Here is an 11,634-nt window from a genome sequence, read left to right on the forward strand (position 1 = left end):
ACCTTTTCCACAGCTGCAGGAGAAAAGGGGCCGAATGCTGGGCAAGCATTTGGGAGGTAGCGATCCCTCTCTTGGGGAGTTTGCTTTTTCCATCCCTAAGGACTTAGGATGACTTATATTTTCAAAATCCCTCTAGTATCAGGTGCCAGTGGCAGGCCCTGATTGGTTATGGTGCTTTGTTTCTCGTTCTGTGAAGGCTTCCTGGGCACTGCTACCTCCGGTCCAACACCCGAGCCTCCCCTTATTCAGTTTCACAGCTTCACCACCAGCTTCCTGTGGATGGACAGCTCCCCTGACCTCCTTTCCAGCTACAAACGCCTTCCTCCTGCCGTCCGGTGGATGCATCTGCCTGAAGACCCTCACCCAAACCCTGCATTTTTGAAAAGGACGTCTTGTGCCCCTTCTCCCTCTATCTGCAGTTCCCTTTTATTAGAGGGACCCCAATATCCAGCACCTGAGGCACCATCCACATTCATCCTTTCCCTCCATCACCCTGCCCTTTGTTGAGTATCAACCGCTCTGAAACACAGCCCCAAATTCTGAGGTTTTCCTGATCTGGCCCAGCCTACTATTCCCAACACACACTTTACTGTCCTGGTTAAGAGTGAGGCTGGCAAGCCCAGTTGGGTTCAAACTTCAGCCCTACCACTTGCTAGCCATATGACATCGGAAACTCATTTAATTTCTCTCAGTCTGCATTTCCTCATCTGTACAATGGGTAACTGTGCTTGTTATAACATCTTGTAAAGATTAAATGAGATAGCGCAGAAAAGTAACTGAAAATAGCATGTGGCCCATGGCAGATGTTCGACAAGGCTATTTAAAATGATGATTATGGGGAGGGAAGGGACGTGACGTATGAGTCTGGTGGTGTCGTGTTCAGGCCCTGGACTTAGACAGTGCCTTTTCTGGGCACAACTATGCCAAAAGAAGTAACCGGAGATCCTCAGCTTGAATTAATTTTCCATTGTGGTCACTGAGCCCACCTGCCCATCTCCGTCGTTGGCTGGAGTTCCCCTCCTCACTGACGGAGGCCAGGCGAGAGCTAAAGCTTAGCCTCTCAGAGATGCAGGCCTTCACCTCCAGCCCAGGATGTCTGAGCTTGGGGGAGAGGGAAGAGGCCCAACACAGCCATAGTAGGAGAAAAGGCAAAAGGGCAAAATCAGTGATCCTCTAAACACAACTACTGGCTGGAGCTCGTCTTCCCTCCTGCGTGCCAAAGGGAGTGAAAGTCAGAACTCAGATCTGCAGACTTCTTCCAGCAGGCAACTATCCAGTCAGTTGCTGAAGTCAAGACATCCACAGTAAACCTATACTGCTCTTTCATTTATTTCTTTTTTACCACTTTATTACAGAAAATTTCAAATGTAATATTAAAAAAAATGGTATAGTGAAGCCCCACGTTCCAATTACTCGGCTTTAATAAGCAGCAGACGTGACAAGTGTGGTTCAGCCCCTCCCTACGCCCCGGTAGAGCAGGCTCAGGCACACCCCAGCCTCAGCAGACTTCATCTGCAGAGATGCCATCTATATTCCTAAACGATTTCCAAAAATAATCATGAACAGAATTCCATTATCATGCTTAAAAAGTTAACAATAGTGCCTTCACAGCATCAAATATATAAACACAATTCAAATTTTCCTAATTATCCCAAAATGTTTTTAAATAGTTGGTTTGAGTTAGGATGACAATAAGTGTTGCATTTAATTTGTCTTGTTAGTCTCTTTCAACTGGTAGGGTTCCTTTCTCTACGCTTCCCTTCCTAAGAATTTATAAAGGGATGCAACTGGTTCTGAAGAATTTCCTGCAATCTGGAGCTGGCGGTTTTTCTAACCATGAGGTCATGAAAACACCCCTGGGTCTCCGAATTTCCTATAAACTAACAGAGTGTTACAAAGTGTGTGTCATGGCCTCCAAAACCCCTATGTTGAAACCCTAAACCTGGGGGAGTGACTGAGGTGTCATGAGGTCCTGAGGGTGTGCCCTCCAGATCAGACAAGTGGAGGGGGAGGGGGCGAGGGGCATCTGTGTGTGCATAAGCACCAAGGCGGGTCATGCAAGGGTATAACCAGAAAGAGGCCCCACACAAAGAACCTGACCATACTGGTACCTGGATCTTGATGTCCATAACTCAACAGAGAAGTTTCTGTGGTGTAAGTCACCTAGTCTATAACACTGTGTTTTAGCAATCCAAATGGACTAAGACAAATTTAGAAGCGTAATCAGATTCAGAGAATGGATGCTTATAGGAGGGTGCAATCCTGTTGGGTCATGTCAGAAGGTAAATAACATCTGGTTGCCTCTTGTGATGCTAAAACTGGCGTGTGGGAGGTTCCAATTCTGGGCCGGATGCAGTCATCACGCCCACTCTGGCTCTCCCACTGAATGCAACTAAAAAAACCCTGGATGGAATACACGCTGTAGCTATTTTTAGATACTGAAAACTAACTGGGGGCAGGCCAACTGGGGGAGATCAACATTCAAACTATGGCTGAAATGGTGGTAAGTTTGCCTTTTTCATGTTCCTTCCCAGAGTCCTAGAAATCTAGAAAGTATCAGAGAGAGGATAGAAAGGGAGGAGCTCAGGACAGCAAATCCATGGAACTGTTTATGAACTCCTAGGATGATTCCCAAGCTGCCCATCAGGGACCTGGTCCTTATCAGCTCATCAAAGATGCTGTGTTCACGGAGAGACCTCTGTCCGGGTCCCAGACTGACCGCCAGGAGGTGCACATGGAAGACAGACTCCACAGTACAGAAGAAATAATTTGGAAACTACTGCAACCACAGCCCACAGAGGAGTGGGAGAAATTTATGGACTGATCCAACAAGGTCATTTGCCTAAAAAAAGTCTAAGCATTCTCCACAGGATTTAAACACAACCCAGGGCTTTTCTGGTGCCGAGAGGTTAAGTCTCAGCTATGTCCCGAGTTGCAGCACAGCCAGGGAGCTAATCCACATATGATGCAACAAACCTCTCTGTTTCGCCTGCTGCCCCCCCTCAGCAGTTTATTTCAGTATTATCTGCCTGTTCTGCTCCCACTGTCTATGGTGAATTCTTTCACCCCACTTCCACCACCAATGCCTCTGGCCTACACCCCGGTTCTTCGATACAAAAAACATTTAAAAAATAAACAAAACCCAAAGTGTCATACCTAATAATCAAACTTCCTAGAATATGATCCAAAACTCTTGCCTTAAAAAAAACAAAACAAAACAAAAAAAAAAAAACGGGAAAATTTCAACTCAAGTGGGAAAAGATAATCAATAGACACCAATGTGAAGATAAGACATGTTGGTTTTCATGTGAGGACTTTAAAATTGTGGCTACACAAATACTCTACAAGAAATCACACTCTTGAAGCAACTAGAAAAATAGAAAATGTCAGCCAAAAAAAAAGAGAGAGAGAGAGAGAACCAAAAGAAAATTTTAGAACTGAAAAATAATACAGTACTTGCAATAAAAAAACAGTCACAGTCTAAGGGCTCAAGAGCAGAGTGGAGTGACAGAGAAAAGTAAACTTTAAAAAACATTACTAGTGGCCCTCCCTGGTGGCACAGTGGGTTAAAGCACAGCACTAAGAAGCTAAAGCCACTTCTGCATGAGTTCGATCCCTGCCTGCCCCGGGATCTACATGGCGGGGCAGGCCTCTCCTGACCTGCCTGCTTCTTCCCTCAGCAGTGTACTTCAATAGTCTGCCTGTTCTGCCCCCCACTCTGTCTCTGGTGAATCCGCTCACCCTCCACATCTCTGGCCTGTACCCCAGTTCTGTATGAATAAATGAATAATAATAATAATAAAACTGCCTTAAAAAACATTACTAGTACTGATCTAAGCTGAACAGTGAAGAGGAAAAAAAAAAATCAAAGAGTTTCAAGGACCTGTGGGACAACAAAAGATCTAAAGTTGTTACTAAAATCCTTTAAGAAAGGAAAAGAGTGAAATACTTAACACATATTTGAAGAAATAAGTACCTGAAAATGCCCTAAGTATGTCAGACTACAAAACTCTATAGATCCACGCAGAACTCTACACAGGATAAATTCAAAGAAATAGGCACACCCAGACACATTCTCATTTATCTGCTGAAAACTAAAGACAAAAATAAATAAACAAATAATTAATTAATTAAACAAACAAACAAACAAATAAATAAATAACAAATTCTTCAAGGGAGCCAGAGAAAAATGTTGCATTCTCCTTGGGAAAAAATATATGAATGACGGCAAATTTGTCATTGGAAACCAGACGCCATAAAGAAGTAGCACAACATTTTTAAAGTACTTAAAGAAAAGAACCGTCAACCCAGAATTCTATATGCGGTAAAAATATCCTTCAGCAATGAAGGTGAAATAAAGATATTCTCAGAAGAAGGAAAAATAAGGGAATGTGTTACTACCAGACTTGCATTAAAAGAATTGTTGAAGGAAGTTTTTCAGAAAAAAGGGAAATGATACCAGAAGACTTGAAACAACCAAAATATATAGCAGCGTATACACATTATTCTCCTCTGGAGTTCTTTAAGACCTATTTGGAAAATTCAAAGCAAAGATTGAAGCATCATCTTTTGGAGTTTTACTGTATGCAGAGGTTCCATCCAAAACAACTGTTAGCACAAAGAGACCTACGAAGTGATAAGGTTTCTACATTCCACTTGAGGTGGTGTGATATTGATTCAAATCTGTCTGTGAAAAGATCGACTGCTGGTTTCAGGAGTTTTCAGTCTGATCCATCCATTATAAAGCTCCCCATCAATTTTTCATCTAATGGTTTTAGCAGCCATTGATGATCCATTTCTTCATTAGGGGTTACAAAACAGACATACTCTAATTCTCTCATTCTTCTATTAGCTAGTATTTGTCAATAAAAAAGAACTTCCCTAAGTCAGCTATTTAATTACTTTTAAATACAATTGATACAGGAAAGAGCAGGGATAAATGTTCAATTTCTTCCTTTTATTTACTAGTCTTCAAAATAATGAGTAAGAAGCACTATTTAAAATGGTAGGTAAACTAGAGGAATTAAATACTGGCTAATGCCTGTTGACCTAAGTTGGAATGAGTAAAATTTTCTCATTGAGACAATTAAAGACAAATATCCAAACATTTAAATCATACAGGGTGCTTGGTTATGGCAAGATTCTGTAGGATGACAAATTGTCTTCAGAAACCACAGAAGTCAGAATATAGTTAGAATGTGCATACATTACACTTATAATGCAATGCATCACACTTGCTTTTTTAGTGCCTTTTGATTCCCCTCTAGTATGAATGCATTACCATAAATGATCTAATCTGAACAAGGAAAAGAAAAAAGACAGATTAAAAATGAAACAGTCTCAGGGACCTGTGGGACAATAACAAAGATCTAAAGTTGTTATCAGCGCTCAGTGTACATACACACACATTACCCCCATGAGGTGACAAGATCCCCTTGCACAGCAGGAAGCTGAGATCAAGCTGATACGTATCCTCAAGGACTAAACGAAATATAAAGGCATATATTCTTGAACACCCAACTCCAAAAAATGAAATCTTAGTAAACATAGTCTTCTTTCACCATATACAATTTGAAGAGAAACCAGAATAGACCGTCTTCCCCTTAGTCATTCACAGTTAGGTGTTAAGCCACTTACATTTTTAAAATGACTCCATGCCAGCTACTTTAACAAGCAATGTTCAGATATCCTGTCATCTGAGTTTCACAAACTCTTTGGGAAGCAGGATCTCAGCACCCCATTTTAATGACAAAGAGATTCAGTAGCATGTCCTACTCATGCTTCGTAAGAGTGGACACAAATCTGAGCCCAAATTTCTCCTGGTCAGGCCCATGTGCTATTAGAGACATGTGTCCTGCCCACAGGCAGGATTTCAGCCACCCCACTACCCACTAAATTATCTAGTGGTGATTCCATTTTGCTGGCATTTGAGACCCAGAGAAAGATGGGAGGAAACAGGAGAAGGTATGTGGGAGAATTATAAACTCTCTATGGCCCCACTAGGAGAGTACAGCAATGACGGTTCCCTGTAAAGACAGGAACAATATGGGCAGAGTCACTCTCCCCGCTGAGGAATTTAAAACAGAACAACAGGCTAAAGAAATCAATCTATCAAAACAATTGCTTAAGAAATTGAAACTGACTTTTTTGGGGGAAAATCTGCATGAAAATAGCTCGCAATAATGAAAGCGTATGTATATATTAGAGGGGAGCAAGAGAGGTGGGGAGATGAAAGAGAACGAGCACAAAATTAAAATAGGTAAGTGCAGAGAATACATGGGTAGCTTTCCCCGAGTCAATTATAGTTACAAAGGTACTAGCAGTCTAAACATTTAAGGGGAAAGGGAAGAAGAAACAGTATCCAAGGATCATATACAAGTACAACACAACTTGAGAGATGAAATATATGAAAGGCAGGGAAGAGACACCTGAAGGTCACTGAAGCTGCTCTGTGTATGTGCATGAAGTGACTTTGCACACAGCAGTGCTGGCAAGGAGAAGACATGTATGTCCAGGCCAAGGGACAGTGAAGCTTAACACCAAGATTGCTAAGTGGTGTAGTGAACAAACGTGTGCATGTGTGGTGTGCATACTGGTATTGTAGAATATTACACAGTAGGTAAAAAGGAACAGGGTGATCACAGTCCAGGAGGATGTATTTTCTCTATATTGTTTGGACTTTGCCCTGCGAAAGAAACTTTCATAGTCTATATGTAATAACATGTAAGTACTTTTTCTAAAAGAATGCAAAGTAAAAAGGAAAGCAAACAAGTACAAACACATAGGATGCCAAGAGGAAAGTCCATCAGAGAGGTGTCTGAATGAGTCTAGAAATAGCTGCTGCTAGCTATGAACTATGTGCCACAAGATGAGTTACTTTGTCCCTTGACAGCTCCACTTCCTGATCTGATAACAGGGACCATCGGAAGTGCCCCAGGCCGGGGGCAAGTGGCAAAGCCCAGTGCATCTGCTCTTGTAGTCAAGAAAGAAGTGGTAGAGAATACAACTGAGTAATATCAGAAAATGGCAAAGCGTGCACAAGCACACAGGTGAGTGTGGCTGGGATTGAAGGGTAGGAACAATCAAGGGATGGCAGTGCCAGAGCCCCGCACCCCCACCCAGCACTTACTGCAGTTTTCTTCATCGCTGCCATCCGGACAGTCCTCAAAACCATTACACCGGAAGCGGCCGATGATGCAGTGAATGCCACTGGCGCAAGGGAAGAAGGTCGGGCCGCATTTCGATTTTGCCTTGGCTGCAAGAGGAAAAAAACAGACAAAAACCAAGACATCAGGTTCAGGTTGCATTTCCAGCCAATACATGTCCACCCTGCTGAATGTGCAAATGGGTCCTTTGACATTTACCTTGATGTCTCCAAAGGTTGCTTGCTACTTCTACTGCTCCTTGTATTAACATTGTAATGACCTTGGCAAAAGGTGAGGAGATGGCGACCGACTTTCCTTATTACTGAGAGACTATGAACAGAGGGTGAAAGGCAAGGACAGATAATGATGTAGCTATGCTGAGGCTCTCTCCCACATTAAAGTAACAGGCGGTCCTGATAAGATGCCTCTAAAAAGTGATATCAATATAGACACCAAAGCTGAAGCAATTTGAGATGCTATGGACTCCCTGCTTTCTTTCTTTTCTTTTTTATTTTTAAATTTATTTATTTATGCATACAATACTGGGGTACAGGCCAGAGATGCAGGGGTGGTGAGAGGCTTCACCAACGACAGAGTGGGGAGCAGAATAGGCAGATCGACAAAGTACACTGCTGAGGGGAAAAGAAGGGAAGAGGTCTGCTGCGCCATGTGGGTCACCTTGGGGGCCAGGAATTGAACTTGCACTGAAGCAGCTGCGGCTAGCTGCTGTGCCTTAACCCACTGTGCCACCAGGGAGGTCCCTGGATTCCTTGCTTTCTGCAGAGGTGGGGGATTGAGCACGACTGTCACCCTGTGAAGTGGCCCCCTGCATTTGAAGGATTCCTATGGCTCAGCACGCGGGGTCCTTTCCACTTTGCCTGTGTAGTCTCCTGCACTTTGCCGGGTCATTCATTACTTTCCCCCCTTTTTGCTAGCAATTTAATTACAGGCCTCTATTATTGTGATGCGGACTCCCCCCCAATAAACTCATTTTGCGGCTACACAGCTTGAGTCATAAGTGAAAGTTTCCACTTCTTGGAAGTTAGTACTCTAGAGATCCCGAACCTGATAAACTACCGCTCGGCTCCAACCCCCACCCGGACCTGAAGTCCACATACATCACCCTCTAGGAAGACAGCAGCGAACCCCTCTGCTTCCAAAGTCCTGAAGAGGCCAAACACCGCCCCTGCACCAGTAGGGCTCAATCAAAATGTGCCGACACAGGAGTGAATAGATGAGTATGAGGATGATGGATGGAGCCTGCTTCCTGGGTGCTACTCAAAATCCACTCCCTGACTGGCAGAGTAATCGCAGTTGACATTCAGTGTTGCCTCTGTACGGGGCGCATGACGAGTGTTTTACACGGATTATCTAATGCAATTCACCCAGAGCCATTAACATAACAGGCTGTCTTTAGGAAGAGTTGCTTGCAAGGTAGGCCCTAGCTGGGTGGGGATCTGGGAACTTGGACTTGGGAAGGGTTCCCACTATTCTCTCCTGAGAGTAGCTGACTGTGCCTAAAGCATGTACGCCAACAGTCCAGTTTACGCAGAATACCTGCTTTTCTTCCAGGAGTCTGGAACTTTGGTCCACGAGAGGCAGAGGGTGCCTGTGTGCCCAGCCCCCCCATAAAGCCCCTGGAGACAGAGTTGCTGATGTGTGTCCTCAGCAGCAAGCACTTCACATGTGTTCACAACTTACTGCTGGGGAATTAAGTGCATCCATGAGACCCTATCAGGAGAGGACTCTTGAAAATGTGACCTGGTTTCCCCTGTGAATTCACTCCATTCACCCCTTCTCTTGGCTGTTTTGCTTTGGATCTTGTCACTGTAATAAATCAGGGTCAGGAGTATGACTAGGTTGGTTTCTATGAATTCTCCCAGCAGATCACTGAATTTATTTATTTATTTATTTATTGGTGGGAATCCCTGACAAAAATGAGTATATTTCTTATCCCCACTTTACAGATGTGCTATGAGGGGGAAGTGACTTGCCCATGGTCACAACACCTAGAAAATCTGGTGTTGGGGTGAGGTCCCCAGGACTCAAAACTGTAGGAGTGGTGCCATCAACCAACTCAACTGCATTGTCACCCTGCCACAGCCTGTCAGTTCTCCAACAGAAGCCAGATCCCTGCTCAAAGCAATTCCTCTTCCACTTCTGCTGTACAAACAGTTTTAACAGAAACTGCTATAACTTGGGCTTGATTGAATGTCCTGCTAACCAAACAGCCCTGTGGGGTGATGTGCTTTCCCGTTAATGGTGCTAGCTGCTCTGGCTGGCGATTATGAGGTGTAAGATCAGATCAATTGCTGCATCCCAGGTAGCAAATTCTACCTGGCTCCCCTCTCATCTCCTGTCTTAAAGGCAGGACCCACTGGTCCTCAAGAAGGAAGGGCAATCTCTTTGGAACAAACAGGCAGTAAATTACCTCCATGTTCCTGCCATCAGTGACATGCTAACTTTGGCAGCAGCTGATCCATAACCAACAGGGTTTTAAGGCCGGGGAACGTGCCTAGGTTTAAAAAAGCCACGTGGCTGTTTCCACTTGGAACTTCTTAACAGTCATGGTGTGTTTGCTACAAGGGCCAAATTCGGGAGAGTCTCCGGGATTTAAATCATGACTCTAATTTTTATCACCAGGGAAAAGTTTGTACCTATTACTAAGCCAGATTTCTCATCAGTCAATTGGAGGGATCACCTCCCCGACAGGGCTCTAAGAAGGACTCAATGAAATCATCTCCAGAATATGGCATATAGTAGTTGTTCAATTAATGGTAATGCTGAGGCTATTTATCATCGTCATCATCATTACCACCACCAGCACTAAGTTTTAGAATTTTATTTATTTTTTAAGTATTCTTAATTTTTTTTACTTATATATAAGTAAAGTTTTAGAATTTTATTTATTTTTTAAGTATCCTTATTTTTTACATACATACATACATACATATATATATGTATGTATGTATGTATGTGTATAATTTTTAAAATGATCCCTGGGATACTATTTTTTTCCCTAATTACCAAAGTTTAAAAAGCTCATTATAAAAGATCTTCACAAATTCATGAGCTGACATGAAGTGGTTTCCAGGATATATTCTCACATGAAAAAAGTAAAGTGCAAATGTATGCATAATACTTCTACCTTCCATATAACAAAAGGATGCAAAAAAAATAAATGCATATATTGGCTCATGTACACAAAGGAAATACAGGAAGCAGAAAGCAGAAACTAACGCAACTAGGGCTATCTTACCACTGTGCCATCTCACCACACACACACACACAAATATTTTACAGATAAGAAAGCTGAGGTCTAGAAACGAAGTCAACAGCACAGGCTCAATCCTAGCTCTTGGCTTATCTGTCTCCTTATCGCTATTTCCAAGTCCAGCTCCAAAGGATGAACCTTTATGAGACAAAGAAAGAGTGAGAACATAAAATAATTACAAACAAAATAGCTGCCATGCAATTAACTAGCTCTGCTCCATCCTTGCACCTTCTTCAGGAGTTGCAAATGAGACGTCCTGCCCGGTCAGCGTTGCTCAGTCGCTGTCTCTGTCGGGGGGAGCACGTCCCATCATGATTTACATCGGTGCCAGGAGAAGCCTGCTCGCACAACCGCCGGGCGGATCACAGACGGCCAACCGAGTGCCTGGCACAGGCTCAGAGAGGAGCCGGCGCGGACTGCGGCTATCAGCTGCTCCCATCTGCGCAACTGGTTCTGAGGGGGTCAGACAAAGTCTGGATTGTCCCTCCTTCAACCCCCATTTCCACATAGGGGACGTTTTAGTGGAAACTTCAGCATTCCCCAGTGGAGAATGATTTCCAATCGCCCCGCCACGGTGGGCAAAGTGGCTGTATTCTGCTGAAGGCGTGCTTTTCAAGGACTCGCTCCATGAACTTTCAAGGCAACAACCTCACCATTGGTAAGACAGGCAGCAGGGCTCCCCTGGGGGCAGGGTTTATTTCCTGATATAAGACCACCCCCTCCTTAGAGTCTGGGTGTCACAGTTTTGGGATCCACAGATCCGTAAACCAAAAAGATTTTAAAATGACTGGGGAGTGAAGGAATAATTTAACACAGCTGCCAACTTTTTATTTTATCGGCAAGGTCATAAGCAAACAAACCTGCAGTAACCCCTAAATCACCATCACCCTCGAGGGAAACTGCTTTAGCATCCAAAACACAGGAAGAGCACAGTCCTGGGCCAGTAGTTGGGGGCCATGTCGGAACCAAAGGGGAAGCAGGAGTCTGGGGACACCAGGTCACGGTGATGTCCTCAGAACCTGCTCTTTAGAGGTAGTTTATTCGGTAACTGATTCTCGCCTTTCACAGAGGAGAACCAAGGATAATTTGGACCTCGCTGCTAGCGCAGGGGTTAAAGACAGCACTATTGAGCTCTCACCAGCCACTGCAGCATGAGTTCAATCCCTGGCCAGGGAGCTGACCCACACGGCGCAGCAGACCTCTCCTGTCTCACCC

At 43.9% G+C, this 11,634-nt stretch overlaps 1 protein-coding gene across 1 annotated transcript in view; it reads right to left on the reverse strand.

Annotated features, from left to right (window-relative positions):
* Nucleotides 1–11,634, reverse strand: part of LDLRAD3 (low density lipoprotein receptor class A domain containing 3) — a 142,934-nt gene that overhangs the window by 96,569 nt on the left and 34,731 nt on the right. The window contains exon 3 of the mRNA XM_004683572.2: nt 7,130–7,255. Coding sequence (XP_004683629.1) covers nt 7,130–7,255 — 126 coding nt within the window. The remainder of the gene's footprint in view (nt 1–7,129; nt 7,256–11,634) is intronic.

This window comes from Condylura cristata, unplaced genomic scaffold (assembly GCF_000260355.1).
Source record: "Condylura cristata isolate star-nosed mole 26May11 unplaced genomic scaffold, ConCri1.0 scaffold00015, whole genome shotgun sequence".
NCBI classification, from domain to species: domain Eukaryota; kingdom Metazoa; phylum Chordata; class Mammalia; order Eulipotyphla; family Talpidae; genus Condylura; species Condylura cristata.